This window comes from Amblyraja radiata, chromosome 18 (genome assembly GCF_010909765.2).
Source record: "Amblyraja radiata isolate CabotCenter1 chromosome 18, sAmbRad1.1.pri, whole genome shotgun sequence".
NCBI lineage: Eukaryota > Metazoa > Chordata > Chondrichthyes > Rajiformes > Rajidae > Amblyraja > Amblyraja radiata.
Genome location: NC_045973.1, coordinates 24,864,648 through 24,883,506, shown reverse-complemented (window position 1 = coordinate 24,883,506; position 18,859 = coordinate 24,864,648). Strand labels below are relative to the sequence as shown.

The following is an 18,859-nucleotide window of genomic DNA, read 5'->3' as shown; positions in this document are numbered from 1 at the left end:
AAATTAACTCTCTCTCTCTCTATCTAACTCTGATCTTGTATGTGTGTGTACATGTATGTGTTTTTACATCTTCGCGAAAAAACTACGCGGGAACGATAACATTTTTACATATTCCGGTTGACATTTTTCCCGTTGAGTCCAAAATCACTTTATCTGAACATTTCATGCTTTATTTCTTGACTTATTACTGAAAATGTTTAAAAATATCAAAAGACTTTGAATTGAAACAATGAGCTTTCACTGATGCCGTCACAATGGGTCTGCTTGGCGCCGTCTCACACACAGAATCTTCCACGCGCTTGGAGTGACGTCACCACCGCCTGCCCACCGCCTCGAACCGACCACCCCCCCCCGGGTTATTTGACGCCCGCCCGCAGCCTCACTCGAGTCCACGCCCGCCCGCAGCCTCGCTCGGGTCTGGCGCCTGGTGGGGAGGCTGCTGCCGCGGGCCGAGCCCGGCTCGACGCCCGCCCACCGCCTCGCTAGCAGTCCTCGGGTCAACAATTGCCCGCCGCCTCTCTCGCGGTCCTCGGCTCGACGCCCGCCCGCGGCCTCACTCAGGTCCATGCCCGCCCCCTCACTCTGTCTCTGTCCTCTCCCCGTCTCTGCCTTCTCCGTCTCTGCCCTCTCCCTGTCTCTGCCCTCTCCGTCTGCCATCTCTCTGTCTCTGCCCTCTCTCTGTCCGCTCTCTCTGTCTCTGCCCTCTCTCTCTGTCTCTGCCCTCTCTCTGTCCGCTCTCTCTGTCTCTGCCCTCTCTCTCTGTCTCTGCCCTCTCTCTCTCTCTGCCCCCTCTCTCTCTGCCCTATCTCTCTCTGCGCCCTCTCCCTCGGCCCTCTTTCTCTCCCTGCCTACTCTGTCTCTGCTCTCTCCCTGTCTCTGCCCTCTCCCTGTCTCTACCCTCTCCGTCTCTGCCCTCTCTCTGCCTCTGCCCTCTCTCTGTCTCTGCCCTGTCTCTGCCCTCTCTGTCTCTGCCCTCTCTGTCTCTCTTTCTCTGCCTCTCTCTCTATCTGCATACTCTCTCTCTGCCCTCTCTCTCTGCGCCCTCTGTCTGCACCCTCTCTGTCTGCGCCCCCTCTCTCTGCGCCCCCTCTCTCTGCGCTCCCTGCCTCTGCGCCCTCTCTCTGCGCCCTCTCTCTGCGCCCCCCCTCTCGGTGCGCCCTCTCTCTCTCTGCGCCCTCTCTCTCTGTGCTCCCCCTCTCTCTCTCGGCCCTCTCTCTCTGCCCTCTCTCTGCTCTCTCTCTCTCTCTGCCCTCTCTCTCTACCCCCCTCCCACTCCCTCTCTAGCCTGCGCAGTTGCGGGCTATGCGTGAGTGGATAGGGCGGGGAATGGGGTAAAAGGAATGAATGAATAATATTAATATAACATCAGGGGGGGGGGGGGTTGTGTGTGTGTGTGTGTGTGGGGGATAGTTAGTGTGTGTGTGGGGGGAGGTTAGTGTATGTGTGTGTGTGTGTGTGTGTGTGAGACGCTGCAGACAGCCCCCCCCCCCCCCCCACAACTGCGCGTTGAGAGGCCGGGACCCAACGGGTCCCACTTGGTCTAGTATACTATTAAAAGTCTCGTCTTGTCTGTCTGTCTGTGAGATCAAGGAACTACGCCAAAAGCTTTCACTGATGCCGTCACAATGGGTCTGCTCGGCGCCGTCTCACACACAGAATCTTCCATGCGCTTGGAGTGACATTACCCCCCCTCCCCCCCCCCCCCCCCCCCCCCCCCCCCCCGGGTTATTCGACTTTTCATAGGGTCTAGTTATTATTAAAAGTGAACACTGACTGGATTAAAGTGCATAAAGAGGCCAGAGAATGGTGTACATTAAAGATGAAGTGAAGACGATCTTACAACATAATTAGAATCCGGCTTCACCCTGCAGGTCCAAACCCAGGATTGCTGTTCTCCAATGCTACCAAGGCGAACTCCATCTTTGGTGTACAAAGAGACTTGTTTATCTGAGCCTCCCATCACAATGTACTCTCCTTTTGTGAAGTAGCTGACACAACAAGGGTCAAAATTCAATGCTCTGTCTTTTCCAATCTGGAATATAAATTTAATGTTATGAAAAATGTAATCAATGCATTTGAAGCTGGTTTTCAACTTTAAACAATCTAGTTTTAATAATTTAATATATAAAGGAAAATAATATTTACAATTATTCAAACTAGCTTGTGAGAATTCTCTAATACAGCTGTTGCCCTTCTTACAGCCATTCAGTTAACAGAAATTTGTCCTCACAGAATTCACAAATCACTACCCAAAAAAATTGAGGTAAACCATAAATTTCACTTTGAAAGAATTGGCCTAATTAACTTTTTCTACCTTGGAGTTATCTATATCCTTTTCCACAACCATTCGAAGTCTTAGGATATCCTGGCAACTTGGTCCCACCACCCTTTGTGTGAAAATGTTACCCCTCAGATTCCTATTAAATCTTTTCCCCTTCACCTTGAACCTATGTCCTCTGGTCCTCGATTCCCCCACTCTGGGCAAGAGATATCTACCTGATCTATTCCTCTTATAATTTTATACACCTCTATAAGTTCAACCCTCCTCCTCCGCTCCAAGGAATAGAGACCCAGCATACTCAACCTCTCCCAATAGCTCAGACCCTCTAGTCCTGGCAACATCCTCGTAAATCTTCTCTGAATCCTTTCAAACTTGACAATATCTTTCCTATAACATGGTGCCCAGAACTGAACACAATACTCTACATGCAATCTCACCAACGTCTTATACAACTGCAACATGACCTCCCAACTTGTTATATGCTCCTTCACTGATGCTTGTTCTACTTCACCTCGCTCACTTCCCAGAACCAAGTCCAGTGATGCCACTATCTCTACTGGGCCAGAAACATGCTGAAAGAAAAAAGTGCCTGAAACACATATCGGTAACTCATCCCCTTCTTTGTCCTTTATGTAACTGCTGAATGCCACTTTCTTCCACCTTACCACTTGATTCCTTTAATATTCAAAACTGTGACTATTTCTGTCCAAATATTCCAGGTGAAGTCCCACCAATGCTTTATATAATGGCATTACACTCCTGACTGGAGTCTTGTACATGATGGCAGTGAGTTTCTCGCTGCGGGATTCCGAGCCTCTGACATGCACTGCTACGTTGTGTATATGGCGACTGTAGTTCAATTTCTGATTGATGGTAATAATAATAATAATAATAATCTTTATTGTCATTGTACAAGACAACAAAATTTTGTTGGAGCAGTCCTCCAGCTGCACAGGAATATGAGTATAAAAATACGTTTAAAAAAGAACTATTAAAAAATTAGACTATAAACATATAGGAGTATGGGCGGGTGTGTGAGAGAGAGGGGGGGAATCAGTGTGGGAGGGGCATAGAGTTCAGTAGTGTCACAGCTCTATGGTAGAAGCTGTTTTTTAGTCTTGTCGTGCGGGCGCTCAGTGTCCTGTATCGTCTTCCTGAGGGCAGGGGGGTGAAGAGGCAGTGTCCAGGGTGTGTGTTGTCTCTAATGATGCCCTTGACCCTCCGGATGCAGCGGGTCCGGTAGATGTCCTCCAGTCTAGGGAGCTGGGTGCCAGTGATCCTCTCAGCAGTCTTAACGACGCGTTGGAGAGCTTTCCTGTTCTCTGCGGTGCAGCCAGAGTACCATACTGTGATGCAGTATGTGAGAATTGACTCAATGGCTGACCTGTAGAAGCTCACCAGCAGCTGTTGTGGGAGACGTGCCCTCTTCAAGCACCTCAGGAAGTGAAGCCTTTAAAGTCCTTCCTTGGCCGTCGCCGTGATGTTGACGGTCCAGGTCAGGTCGTGGCTGATGTTGACACCGAGGTACCTGATGTTCTGCACAGCCTCCACTGTCTCGCCGTTAATGGTGATGGGCTGATGGACGAAGGTCTTCGGTCTCCTCCTGAAGTCCAGGATCATCTCCTTTGTTTTTGCTGCGTTGAGGATCAGGTTGTTCTCACGGCTCCAGCTCACCAGGTTCTCTACCTCTGTCCTGTAGGCGGCCTCGTTGTTACTCGTGATCCTGCCTACCACGATGGTGTCATCTGCAAACTTTAATATGGTGTTGGCCTCGTGGGTGAGTTTGCAGTCGTGAGTGTAGAGGGAGAAGAGGAAGGGGCTCAACACACAGCCCTGTGGTGCACCGATGTTCAGGGTGATGCTGGAGGAGACCTGCCTCCCCATGCGCACAGTCTGTGGTCGGCCGGTGAGAAAGTCCAGGACCCAGCTGCTCAGGTGTGTGTTGAGGCCCAGGTGGTCCAGCTTGGTGACTAGTTTATGGGGGGGGGGGATGGTGTTAAAGGCGGAGCTATAATCTATGAATAGCATCCGCACATAACTGTCCCGCTAGTCAAGGTGTGTCAGGGTGAAGTGGAGTGGACATTGCGTCCTCTGTCGACCAGTTTGCCCTATAGGCAAATTGGTGGTGGTCTAAGGAGGGGGGGATGCTGTTCTTCAAGTGTCCCAGTACCAGACGTTCGAAGCACTTCATCACCACCGGTGTCAGCGCCACTGGCCGATAGTCGTTGAGGGACCTGATGGCTGATTGTTTTGGCACAGGGATGATTGTGGCTGTCTTGAGGCATGTGGGGACGGAGGCCTGCAGCAGGGAGGTGTTAAACAGGTCCGTGAGCACCGCAGTCAGCTCCCCTGCGCAGTGCTTCAGAACCCGCCCTGGTACTCCGTCAGGTCCGGTGGCCTTGTTGGGGTTGATGTGCTGCAGGGTCCGTCTCACGTCGTGGGGGCTCAGAGTCAGCACTGGTGGTGAGGGTCCCTGCTGTGCCCGTATGTTGTCACTGCTGTCGGCGCAATCAAACCTGGCAAAAAAAACAGTTCAGGTCGTCAGGGAGGGATGACCTTTGTGCGTGTGTGGAGCTGTTGTAGCCGGTGATGGTTCTGATGCCCTGCCACACGCGTCGAGAGTCTGAGCTGTTAAAATGCTCCTCGATACGCTTCGTGTAGCGGTGCTTTGCTTCCCTGATGCCCTTCCTCAGACTGGACCTTGCTGTTCTGTAGGCCTCTGCATCACCTGAGTGGAAAGCTGCATCCCGGGCCTTCAGCAGACCAGTTACAGCGCCATTCATCCATGGCTTATGGTTGGGGAGTGTCAGTATTGTCCTCTGTGTGGTGACACTGTTCATACAGAAGGTGATGTAATCCAATACTGATGAGGTGTAGGTGTTGAGGTCTGTGTGGTTGTTGTGAGTGGCCGCCTGTTTAAAGATGTCCCAATCAGTGTACTCAAAGCAGTTCTGTAGCCTGTCCATGGCTCCTTCTGGCCAGACCATGATGGTGCGAACTGTTGGCTTTGTCCTTGCAATGAGGGGTCTGTATGCAGGTGTTAAGTACAGACTGATGTGATCGGATCGGCCAAGATGGGGGCAGGGGGACGCTTTGTAGCCCTTGGCAATGTTGCAGTAGACCTGGTCCAAGATATTGTTTCCTCTGGTCGGAAAATCAATAAACTGGTGAAATGTTGGCATTACAGTCTTCAGCTTGGCGTGATTAAAGTCTCCTGCTATTAAAAACACGCCGTCTGGGTGGTTGTTTTTCAGCTGGTGGATAGCATCATGCAGACTAGCCAGTGCTAGCTTAGCGTTAGCTTGCGGTGGTATGTAAACAGCAGTGAGGAACACCACTGTAAACTCCCTTGGCAGATAAAACGGTCTGCATTTCACTGTAATAAACTCCAAGTCCGGGAAGCAAAAAGTCTCAACAATGTCAGTGGTGGTGCACCATGAGTTACACACATATATGCACACACCACCGCATTTATCCTTACCGGAGTCAGCTGTTCGGTCTGCTCGATAAACAGTCCGGCCTGCTAGCTCAATAGCAGCATCAGGGATGTTCGGATTCAGCCAGGTTTCGGTGAAGAAGAAAGCACAGCTACTTATCCTGTTTGAGTGAAGCCTCAGTCTGAGTTCGTCGATCTTGTTGACAATGGACTGGGCGTTCGCTATAAACAGGCTTGGCAAAGCTGGTCGGTCCGGTGAGCTCCTCAGCCTAGCGTGGATGCCGGCCCGCTTGCCCCGCTTTTGCTTCCTCTCCCGTCTCCGTCCCCGTCTGCCCCGCTTGCTGCTTCGGCTCGTTATCCAGGCAGATGGAGGGGGTGGAATGTAGTTTGTACTCCGAATATTCAAGATGTGCAGTCGGTTATAAGTTATGTTCGTTCCCATTTGAAGGGAAAGGCTCACAGTGCAGAAAGTAAACATTAAGTTTAATCTGGGCAAGTATGAGGTGTTGCACTTTGGGTGGTTGAATGTAAGTGGAAAGATATACAATTAATGGCCCTTAACAACATTGTAGAACAGAGGGATCCAACACCATAACTCCCTGAGACTGGAAACACAAGTAGAGAGAGTGATTTAAAAAAAAAAGGCATTTGGTATGGTTACCTTCATTGTTGGTCATGCATACAAGAGTCAGCAAGTTGTGCTGCAGCCTTATAAAACGTTGGTTAGACCATATTTGAGGTATTGTGTGAACATTTAGTCGCTACACTACAAGAAGAATGTGGAGGATTTGGAGAGGGCACAAAACAGGATTACCAGGATACCGCCTGGATATGAGGGTATTAACTACAAGGAGAAGTTGAACAAATTTGGATTGTTTTTCCTAGAGCCCTGGAGACAGAGAGCAGTCATATAGTCTTAGTGTGGAAACAGGCCATTCGGCCCAATTTGCCCTTGCCGACCAACATGCCCCATCTACACTAGTACACCTGCCCGCATTTGGCCCATATCCCTCTAAATCTATCCTATCCATGTACCTGTTTAAATGTTTCTTAAACATTATGATAGTACCTGCCGCAACTACCACCTCTGGCAGCTGGTTCCATATAACTACCATCCTTTGTGTAATAAAGTTGCCCCTCAGGTTCTATTGAATCTTCCCCCCCCCCCCCCCCCCCCCCCCCCCCCCCCCACCACCACCCCCTCACCTTAAATGTATGTTCTCTAATTCTTGATTTCCCTACTCTGGGTAAAAGATGATGCATTTACCCTATCCATTCCACTCATGGTCTTGTACATCTTTAAAAGATCACCCCTCATCCTCCTGCGCTCCAAGGAATACAGTCCTAGCCTGCTCAATCTCCCCCTGTAGCTCAGTACCTCAAATTCTGAAAACATCCTCGAAAATCTTTGCTGCACCCTTTTCAGCTTAACAACATTTTTCCCATAACAGGATGGCAATAACTCAATACAATACTCTAAGTGCGGCCTCACCAATGTCGAGCCAGATCTGATAAAAGTTTATAAAATTAAGAAGAACATAGATCGGATAGATAGTGAGAACCCTTTTCCCACAGTATACATGCCAAATATTAGAGGGCATATTTTAATTTATGGAGGGTGGGGGGGGGGGAAGGATAGTTTAAAGGAGATGGGCATGGCAGTTTCATTTTTACATAGAGAGTGGTACGTACCTGGAAATACCTGCAAATACGACAGTGACATTTAAGAAGCTTTTAAGATAACATTTAAGAAGCTTTTAAGACACATGGATATGCAGTGAATGGAGAGATATGGATCATGTGCAAGTAGAAGGGATTCATTTAATTTGGCACCATGTTCGGCGCAGACATCGTGGGCCAATAGGACCTGTCCGTGTGCAGCACTGTTCTATGTAATGGAGCACAGGAGGTGGCCATGCACCGTGACAATCGTCTTTAAAAATTCAACATTGGCTATCCCTAATTAATCTACATTAATCGAAGAGTCCGCTAAACTTGTCCCTAATTTTCAATTTTAAAGTTCTTGCAAAATAGTTGCAATTCTATTGTTCTCAGAAGCGATCCAATAGCTGCAGATAATCTCCAATTGTGAGTTCTAGCCCTACCTTTGCTGGTTTACTGAAGTCAGTGTTCTAACCAACACTGGGTATATTGTTGTTTGCTTCAGGAAGAAAAATTAGTAATTCTTTTTTCTTCCATTGCTGGATTTTTCTGACTATTCACAACTAAATATTACACAGACATTTCTCCAGGCATTTTAAGTTTACCTCACCCACACACTTATAGTTCAATTCACACTCTACATCTTGTCAATTTTCATATGATGCTGGTTTACCTATTGGCATTCTGAAATCCATAAATATACATTTTAAAGACTTTGATATGGAGACTGTTAGTTAGGGCAAAGTATTTACCAGATGGATCGTTCATTCCTGGTGATATTTTACAGTGTAACCGGAAGAATCATGTATACTGTTAAATAAACTGATTTGATACAAATTCCTGTGCCTTTTTACTCAATTACAGAAGTGTTTCCCAAACATACTTGCTTGCCACTCAGCTGGTAGAATGAAAGCCGCTGTCCCCAATCTGCTACAGCAAGGATGTCAGTGTGTTCATCTCTGTAAGATGCAAAACAATCGTCAGACTGTATCAGTTGACTGCATATCAAATATTTATATAATTTAATATATGATATATCAGATCATTTATAATAAAAAATATCATGAATATTACCCTCTGCCAGTTATGCTCTGACATCTTGTCTAATTCAATTGGCTCTGAAATTTGAAGGACAATAAATGCTAGTTTCAGGAATTTTCAAAGGGAAAACTTTGGTATGTTTAAATCTTAATGCCCTCAACTAAACCATGGGCAGAGTTTGAATGAAGTCCTGATGGAAGTATATGAAATTACGAGGGGCATAATTAGGTAGATAGTCAGAACTTTATTCCCAGGGTGGAGGACTAGATGGCATAGCCTTAAGACGAGAGGGGCAAAGTTTAAAGATGATGTGCGGGTCATGTTTTTTTTTAAACAGTGATGGGTGCCTAGAAAGGGCAGCTAAGAGTGGTGGTGGAGGCAGATACAATCATGGCTTTTAGATGGGCACATGTACAGTATATGCAGGAAATGGAGGAATATGTATTGTATGCAGGCAGAGGACATTAGTTTAACTTGACATAATGTGCAGCATGGAGATCGGAGGTTGAAGGGCCTGTCCCTATGTTGTTTTGTTTTACATTAATGAATAATGATGATTTTTTTTTTGTTGGAGAACTAAACAAACTGCAAACCGAAACTACTCAAATGCAATTCCATATGTTCTAACAGTCCAGGGAGAGAAGAAATATTCATCTGGTTCATTGGACAGTTTTTAAACCAAGTTTTCAGTAGTCAATAAACATTCAGGGTAGCAACACTATTTGACACAGTGTTTTAGTATTACTGTTCATAATTCACACCAATATAAATTTAAATAGCAATAACTAGGTTTTAAGTATTCAGCATTGCCTGCAATTATTCTTTTGACAAGTTTATGTGGCTTTGAAGAATATTCATTCTAAAGCTCTCAGATAGTTCAGAATAGTTTGCAATGCCATTAAAAATAATTACTGATTATGAAAGTAAATACTGCACAATTTTGTCAAGATGATAGTTTACATTAAAAAAAGATTACCTTTGCATTTTTTTTTTTTTTTTTTTTTTTTCACTGCATGTATATGAACAACCGTATACATTGTCATATGTTTTCAAAATTCTGCATCTCCTTACTTACTTGGATGGATTCCAGCAAATTGACCATATTGGGACACCACCAGCTCGCTCAATTCTGACTTTTTCTTCTCCATTCTTACTTCGGATACTGACAATACCATTATATAGGCCAATGGCCAAGTACTGACCATCATTTGTCCAACTAGAAAAAGTGTAGCCAAAAAAAAGAAAGATTTTTAAAATATTCCACTTTAACAGGACATAATTCCACTAAATTAATTTTGTAGTAATGCATGTATGCTCATTACTTTGACAAATGTTATCTGCTTTCCATAACTCTAAATTGGGTCCCAACACAAAACATCACCTATCCATGTTCTCCAGGGATGTTGCCTGACCTGCTGAGTTACTTCACCTGTTTATGTCTCTTTTCCAAAACGTGGCACCTACTTGACTATCCTTCAAACTAAGCACCTTGTTGAAATAAGTAGTGCTTGGATAATTTACTTTCTCTGATGCTCAGTGATTAATTTAACCTACTGTTGATCCTGTGACTTCAGGATACAGATCACATACAATAGGATTGTAAGGTCAGTAATTTTTTTTAAATGCAAAACGTTGCATAGGTAATAGAAAATATAAAGATGACAAGGCCTTCTGACATATGAGTGATGTGATTATTGTAATACCTGGTAATAACCAGGGTGTGACCAAATGTATTCACAACAATTATTAGTACAAAACATTTCAGGTAGGCAGTGGATAAGAAGGTAAATCTCCCGCAATCTAGGTTGGATAACACCCTATTGTTTTTATAGGCCTATCACTGAAGACAAAGATTTATTTTCCCCAAACTGAAGAGAATTTGTTCTTGATGCTTCTGCACCAATGCCTTGAAGCCAACATTAAAATGTATCTACAAACATGAAAATCCAAAATTATTATATCTTCATAACAGTGGTATTGTAGATTGAGAAGATAGTTATTAAAATATTTACAGTAGGATTTATAAAGTGAGAGGGGGAGAGTTTAATGGAGATGTGCAGAGCAATTTTTTTACACAGTGTTGAAGGTCTGGAACGCACTGCCGGATACAATGGTGGCTTTAAAGAGGTACATGGAAGGACTGCAGATGCTGGTTTACACCAAAGATAGACATTAAAAAGCTGGAGTAACTCAGCGGGTCAGGCAGCATCTCTGGAGTAAATGGAATAACTAATGTTTCGGGTTGAGACTGAAGCTCAGACTGCAGTCTGAAGAAGGGTCTTGACCAGAAACGTCACCTACTCCTTTTCTCCAGAGATGCTGCCTGACCCGCTGAGTTCCTTCAGCTTTTTTTGTCTAACTTGGCATCATGTTTGGCACAAACATTGTGGCCCAAAGAGCCCACTCCTGTGTTGTACTGTTCTATAACTTTGATCAGTTGGGTAAACTGGCTGAGAAATGGTTAATGGAGTTTAATGTAGATGAGTGCGAGTTGGTGCCATTTGGGAAATCAAACTTGGGCAGAATCTTCATAATAAATGTCAGGGTCCTGGGGATGTTGTAGGGCAGAGGGAACTAGGAATGCAGGTACAGTGGCCTCCATAATGTTTGGGACAAAGACCCATCATTTATTTATTTGCCTCTGTACTCCACAATTTGAGGTTTGTAATAGAAAAAAAATCACATGTGGTTAAGGTGCACTGTCAGATTTTAATAAAGGCAATTTTTATACAGTGTTTCCACTTTGAAGGAAATTACCCGAAATTCAGGAAATTCTGGTTGTCTTCGGGTAATTTTAGGGAAATTAAATAATTTCGGGACATTTCCGCATCCGGCCCATGGGATGATTTGGGGGGAAAAAATATTTGCGAACATCCACGCCTGCGCAGTTGGGGAGGCTGGTGACGCAGTAGGGACGCAAAATGACGTTGTCTCCCCGCGCATGCGCAGTGGGCCCGGACGGGATCAGATCGCCACCATTTTCACTACACACAATCAGACATCGCCTTGTGCCTGGTCTGGGTGAGTGGGGCCATGGAATATTGCGTTGGAGGAGGGGGGGGGGGGGGGGGGGTCTGTTTGTTTTATATCAGGGCTGTCAAACTACCCGCAAAGGGGTCCAATCCGGCCCGTGGGATGATTTGGAATAAAAAAGGAGTGCTCGTTTCTCCAGGCCTGGGGCTGTGGTGTCTGCCCGCCCGGTCCATCGCCTCCATCCGCGACGTTGGAGCCTGGTCGCCTGGCGTCCAGGGAGCTGGTCCGTTGCCGGCGGTCCGGGGAGACCGTTCTCCAGTTGCCGGGCGGGAGCGGGAACGACTGATTCTAAACCCAGTCCTAGCAGCGGCCATGACCCCGACCCCAGGCGCTGTGACAGTAATAACAAATGTGAAGCTTACATAATTCGTAACTACAATAAACTTTGCAAATTAACATCAGTAGTTCAAACATCTTTAAAACTAAAAAGCATTGGTAAAGACTGGTATACCTGCAGCAAGTGATTTTGCTATTGACTTTGTGTTTGGAGACAGATTTTTGTTCTGGGGACCACAAACCTATATTCAAATTACCAAAGAACAATAAACTTAAATTATTGTAAATGTGAAAATTCTAAAAGAATATACAATAGTACAGCAGATGAACCGACCAATTGGCCCACATTGTTCATATTGAACATGATGCCACGTAAAACTAATCTCCTCTGCCTGCATGTGACCCATACCCCCCCCACCGCCCCCTAATTCTATTAGCGATAGTGGGGGGAGGGGGGGGAGGGGGATAGATGGGGGGGGGGGTAGGGAGGGGAGATGAGTTATGGAGGGAGGGAGTGACTGAGGGTAGGGGAAAGGAGAGGGAGGGAGAGGTGCGGGAGGAGCACGCAAGGAGGGAAATGAGCGGCACCCTTGAGATCCTGGGGAGGTGAGGAGGGAGTGGAGGGGATTGAGGTAGAGGAGGGGGTAAGGACAGAGAGGGGGGAAAGTGGGGGAGGTGAGGAGGGAGAGTGGGGGAGGAGGGGGAATAGAGGGAGAGGAGTGGGGGAGGTAGGGAGTGGGGAATGGAGGGGGGGAGGTGAGGAGGGATAATGGGGGGGGGGATAGGGAGAGGTGAGGTGTGGGGGATGGAGGGATAGGAGGAGGGTAGGGAGGGGAGAGGAGTTATGGAGGGAAGGAAGGAGTGACTGAGGGTAGGGGAAAGGAGAGAGAGGGGGAGGGAGAGGTGAGGGAGGGATTTGGGGAGGAGGAGGAGAGGGGAAAGGAAAAGGGAGGGTAAAGAGGAGGGGAGAGTGGGTGCTGGGGATGAGGGGAAATGAGCCATGCCTGCGCAGTTGGGGGCTATGCGTGGAATATTGCGTTGGGGGAACGGGTTGCATTGGGGGAATGGGTGAGTGGTGGAATATTGCGTTGGGGGAGCAGACCCAACGGGTCTGCCCTTAGTCTCGCACTCCCTAAAGCCTCTAGGTATTCATGCTGCCCACTAGCTTTGTAACATCTGTGACAAGTTGGGCTGAAGAGCCTGTTTCCACATTACATGACTCTATAATAATTTTGAACTTTGTTGCATGAATGATAAAAAGGCAGGCGAAAGGTGGCATTGGTCATGAGTGGCATTGGCAGAGCAGCTCTGACCACATGTACATGACTCCTTTCCAATTCATCACACATGCAGGCCAACAAAGAATATTTACTACTCAATCCAAGAATTGTAGAGAAACATGTAAGCAATGGTGACCAAATATAATACAGTGTAAGATCACAATTAAAGACAGGAGTTTGACAAAGGTCATATAATCACTGAGTACAGGAAAGGATAGGTAGTAGCAACTGCAGGGTGAATACACAGAGTACTCAAATGGAGGAAGACTACAGAAACCTGGAATGGGTGACGTTTCGGGTCAAGACCCTTCTTTAGAGTTTGTCCCGCTGAGTTACTGCAGCATTTTGCCCCTATCGACAGATATCCTGAACCATGGTGTTGGTCAGGACCACTCCTGATCATGAAAAACATTGAAAATCTGTCTCACTTTACTACACCATTAAATTGTGCTTTGCTGTCCCTGTTGAATTGCTTCCTGAATCAGTGCCCTGATCAGTTAGGTCACCCACTCAGTAGCCTTCACTTTAAGACATACAACTGAAGGAAACTCATACCCACTGGACATTTGCAATGGTTCTGGCTCCCGCACTTTAACCCTATTGGTCATTTTCACTTGCAGTCAGAATCCCCTAACCCTAACCAAGTCAATACCCTATTTTATAGGAGGTTACTGCCTCTAGCACAAAGCTTCCAGATAACACTCCCTGTTCCTACTGTCTAAACAAACATTGTCAGCATATCACATAAAAAATTCACGATATAAACCGAAAAAAATATGAGTCATATATGTAGTCCAAACCAATATACCTGTAATGCTTTCAGAATTAGAAGAGATGTATTCCACAATTTTTCTTTTTTTTTGGTCACGGAATGGGCCATTATTGAAAAAGTCTCTATGATTGCATCAATTCTTTCCGTACACTGAACATTAGCTGCTCATATCGAAAGTCTCCAACAAGAAAGAACTTCTTACAAACATTAATAAAGAACACTAATATCATGATTTTATATAAGTTTTAACAATATTAAAGATCAAATTACCAAAATCACTGGAGGAGCAGGAAGCCAGTCGGTGAGTTACTGGATTATATGCAATGCACTGAATGGAATCATTATGGCTACATTGGGAGGAAAACATAAAAAATAATTAATCATTTCAAATTAGATCATAAAGATAAAGTATTTTAAATTGCACTATGGAGGGATCTGCCCAGTGCAGGACAATAAAACTCATAATCCAGTATCTAGTTGTTCAGAAATCCTAAAACCTTCATGCCTGGCTCACTCATTCATCTAGAGTGTTGACCATGCATTTGGAGTATAAGAGCTTGCGGCGATAGCCAGAGGTTTAGGCAGCTGAAGTACAAGTAAGAGAAGGTCCAAACTCTTTGTATTGCAGAATCCAAACAGATATGTGGAGGACCACTCTCTGAATGAAAAATTGCTAGCTCAGATTCCATCTGCACCTCTTACCCCAAACTTATGCCCTCTAGATATAAACACATCTGGTTGACTCCCCCATCATGAAAAATAACCAATCGTAATTGCATAAAAACGTCTCAACTCCTTTTTAGCCAACATAACATTTTACCAATTACAGGCAAAGAAATGTACAAGCGAAGATTGGTAACATATCTTAGCAATATCTGTGAGCAGGTTCCCATCCCTATAATCAACATTTTCTCTGCCATTGTTTGTTCCCCTCCCCAGCTGAAATTACAAACAATATTTGGGGGTGGATGTTAATTTAAGTTTCCGTTTTAACAAGGATCCAGAATATAATTTTAGAACAGCAACATTTGTATTCGAATTTGATCATCAGTTTGATACGATTTCCAGGAGCTCCACAATGCTCATTTCATGAGTAAAAGAAACCAATAAAGAAAACTCACGTATACTTCAAGATGCCTTCTAATTTAGAGGTCCAGATAATAATACTCTTGTCAGCGGAACCTGATGCAAATCGCTTACCTGAGATAAATAGTATAACTTAGTAAAATTAAGTTTTAAAATTGTAAGTTCAAATCAGAGTAGCTGCTAAATAATAAATAATTGTCAAAGTATACAAATCATCCATCAGATTTCCCAAAGGGCAAAAAAGTATCAGTCTTCCAATTGAGGACATTTAGTAAGCTAATGTTAGGAAGCTAATATTAAAAAAAGCATGCTGCATCAAAGGATCTAATGGATCAAGTTTTAGTATCTATTGAATTAATATTTTTCTCGGAATCATAGGAGGGGGGGACTTGTTGACGTTGAAGCACAACTAGGTTTATATCCCAGACCTCAGGTGGGAAACTCTGCATATGTACTTCCTACATGTGTCCTTCCTCACCGTCTGGATTGGCAGCAATGCTAAGAAAAGCGGTAACAGATTGTGTGCCTGATGAACTTGTAATAACAAGGGGTGGAGTTGAGTGAGCGAGGGGATGGAGGGAGAGTTTCTCAAACTTCTCTCACCCTCTGCATTCGTAGTGACTCGTAACCACTCCTGAAAAGAGTGATTCATCAGTCTATGCCACTGATCCTATAGCCCTCAAAGAATATAACTAGTTTCTCCTCTCTAACTTACAAATCTATTCTTCAGGCACAAGAGCATTGCCACTTACCATCTTTAGCATAGGCTACACAGTAGACTGTGTCGCGGTGTCCCTTGAGTGGTTGAATGAGCGTTCCATCCGAAGAGTCGTAGACCTACAAATAGTGCGTGGCAAATTTTATATTTCCTTCACAAGGACAACATTGTTCTCTTGATCTTTACTGTCAATTGCACAAATGTAATCTTATCAGAGCAGAACATCACCACCCATACCTTGGACGCTACAAATTCAACATCATGATAAATCAGACCATCTTCAGCTGTACAGTAGCATGCATGGGAACACAAAATGTGGAGTCCTTTGAACTTGCAATGCCATTCAATAAGATCATGATTGATCTGATCTTTGTCCTCATCTTCCTGCCCAATCATCTAAACTTTCAAATCCTATGCATTCAAAAAAATCATTGAGCAACATATGCCAACTGACTTCCAGATTTTTTCCATCACTTTGTTTGTTTCAGTTTGCCAGCTCTTTAGTCTGCACTTTTATATTTTCTTTTCTGCAGTCAACTCTTTGAAGTTGCAATATTGCCGTGATCTGCATGCCAGAACGTCAATGCAAATCTGATGTCCCTTTAGAACTCAATAAAGAAAGTGCTGCCATGGGCGATCTACTGTGGTGTATGTGTTGAAAGATGAGGTAAAAGTATTAAAACATACCAGAACTCTGTTTCCTGATGCTACGATCAACTGGGTGCCATCTGGTTTGAATGCTATATCGTAAATACTGTGGAAATGCAAATTTAAAAAAAGTTGTTAATCTGGAAGGAATTAATGCAAAAATAAAATTCAGGTGTTACAGCCTATGATTAAATACAGATTACAGACAAATTAACTTAGTTACCAACCCAGAAAAAAAAAATTGCACCGTGTATAATTTATCCCCTCCTCGCTGAACCTAATCCCATTGTCCCAGTTTACCAACTCTCGACCTGGTAATTTATTCCCAACTTCCAGTCCATTATCGGGGGAAAGGGAAGAGAGAAGAGGGGGACCAAATAGTAGGGGAAATTAGCATAGTGAATGTAGATTACCTGTAACTGGAAAGTTCTATGTTCATGTCATCGGGTTGTAGACTACTCAGGTAAAATACGAGGTACTGTTCTTCTAGTTTGTGTTTGGTTTCACCCTGGCAGTGGAGCTGGCGAAAGACTGACTTCGAATGGGGAGTTGAAATGGCATGCAAATGGGAGGCAAGGATGGTGAATGTGGGCAGACTGCAGGCATTCTGCTGAATGGTTGCTCAGTCTATGCATTGTCTCATTGATATAGAGGCGGCCACACTGAGAGCACTAAAAAAAGTAGACGATATTGGAAAGGGAGCAAGTGAGTCCATGCCTCACCTGGAAGAGCTTTTGGGTGCCTGGATGGTGGTGAGGGAAGAGGTATAGAGACGTGTTGCATCAAGTACAGTTGCAGAAAACGTACCATGTGATGGGGAGGAGTGGGTGGCTGGGTGCGATGAGCAACTCCAGTAATCACAGAGAGAGTTGTCCCTAAAAAAAGCAGATAGAAGTGGGGAGAAGATGGGCCTGGAGGCAGGATCTCATTGCAGCTAATGGAAATGATAAAGGACAATGTCCTGCTTGCAAAGGCTGGTAGGATGAAAGGTGAAGTTCAAGGACACGATCTCTGTGCTGCCTGGATGGAGGGAGGTGAGGGCAGATCCAAGAAATGGAGGAAATGCAAATGACAGTTGCATCAACCACTGTAAAAGGGAAGCCACATTTTCTGAAAAAGGAGGACATTTGTGAGAACAGACGCAGCAGAGATAGATAAATTGAAATGAAAGTGATGGCACTCTTATGAGAGACTGGGTGGGAGGAGATGCAGTCGGGGTAACTGAGAGAGTCTGAAGAAGGGTCTCGAACCGAAACATCACCCATTCCTTCCCTCCAGAGATGCTGCCTGGCCCGCTGAGTTACTCCAGCATTTTGTGTCTGTGGGAGTCAGTGGTTTTGTCATGTCCACCAGCGTGCACCAACTTCTTTGTGCGCATGAAATTCACAGAGTAAACATTATGCATACAGAAATGATAAATACAATACAATGATGAGCTCAAAGCAGCAGAATTGTGCAAGATTGTCGTGCAAAATCCAAGCAGTGCAAAAGAATATTAAAATACAATATTGGAATAATCGAGTGAGGTAAAGAGTTTGTGGCAGCACCTCTAGGATGGGGGTGTGAAACAGGTGGTTGGTTTAGAAGTTAGATAGCAGTGGGCAAGAAGCTGTATTTAAGTCTGAAAGTTCAAGCTCCTGGATCATCTTCCAAAAGGTAGAAGACTGAAAGGAGAATGGCCAGATGGGCAGGCATTCTTAGAGATACTTCCAGCAACACATTGCGAAGATGGGATGGGTGACGTTTTGGGTCGGGACCCTTCTTTAATAAAGAATACTATTCTTCAATGAATATTATCCTGACGTAGGCAAACACAAGAAGGCGCCTGTCCACGTTCTCCGGACTTGCTGTGTTACCCATTAAGTTACTCCAGTACTGTGTGTCGTTTTGTATCCTGACATAGGTGTTGTTATTATCAAGATGATCCAGAGCTGAGTGTAGTACAAGAAAGATAGGGGTGCGTAGGGAATTGGAAATTGTCAAAATACTGAAAGGCATGTGAAGTGTTCCCAAAGTAGATGGGAAGGGATAGGATAACGGGAGACATAACAAACTTCTTCACTCCCCAGTGTATCCTCGACCCTCTCCCATTGTGTGTACCCTCTCTTTCCTCCATATCCCCTTATGAGCACCCTCTCCCTCATCTTCCTCACACCCTCCTCTCTCCCTCGCAGCCCCCACCCACGTCTGCACCCCGTCCTCTGCACATTCTCCCTCCAACCACCCTTGTGTGTACTCTCCCCAACCCAATGCACCCTCTCCCCTAACCCCATCCCTTCATCTCCCCCGTGAGTACCCTATCCCGCCTAAGTGCCCCCTCCCCTCTCGTGTCCCCACTCATTCCCCTCCACCCCACCCGCGGGTGTGACTCTCACATCCTCTGCCTCCGGCCTGTTTACATTAGAAACCGCCTAGCAACGGTGGTGGATGAGTGAATGTGGTCCCGTTGTGAGCCGGGGATCCGCTCACCACTGCTCCAACTTCTCCCGGTCGTGTACCCTGTCTATCCAGGTGGGGACGGCTCGCATGGCGCCGGACGGTTGCGACGCCCGGAGACTCCCCTTCTCTTCTCTTCTCTTCTCTCCCGGCCTCCCCTCCCCGTCCCGTCCCTCACCACGGCCGCCGC

General features: G+C 45.4%; 1 protein-coding gene across 3 annotated transcripts in view; it reads right to left on the bottom strand.

The window, feature by feature from the left end:
* ift122 (intraflagellar transport 122) overlaps positions 1-18,857 on the bottom strand; it is a 61,280-nt gene extending 42,423 nt beyond the window's left edge. Inside the window, exons 1-9 of one of the 3 annotated variants that reach the window (XM_033036877.1) lie at positions 18,703-18,857; positions 16,273-16,339; positions 15,620-15,704; positions 14,903-14,981; positions 14,052-14,128; positions 11,905-11,971; positions 9,496-9,636; positions 8,263-8,338; positions 1,841-2,032 (exon numbers count right to left, since the gene is read on the bottom strand). In XM_033036877.1, the coding sequence (XP_032892768.1) occupies positions 1,841-2,032; positions 8,263-8,338; positions 9,496-9,636; positions 11,905-11,971; positions 14,052-14,128; positions 14,903-14,981; positions 15,620-15,704; positions 16,273-16,339; positions 18,703-18,761 (843 nt within the window). In that variant the 5' untranslated portion in view covers positions 18,762-18,857. Of the gene's footprint in view, positions 1-1,840; positions 2,033-8,262; positions 8,339-9,495; positions 9,637-11,904; positions 11,972-14,051; positions 14,129-14,902; positions 14,982-15,619; positions 15,705-16,272; positions 16,340-16,646; positions 16,878-18,702 lie in introns of those variants that run through there. The other 2 variants (XM_033036878.1, XM_033036879.1) reach the window with 2 other exon arrangements.
* Between the last annotated feature and the right edge of the window lie 2 nt (positions 18,858-18,859).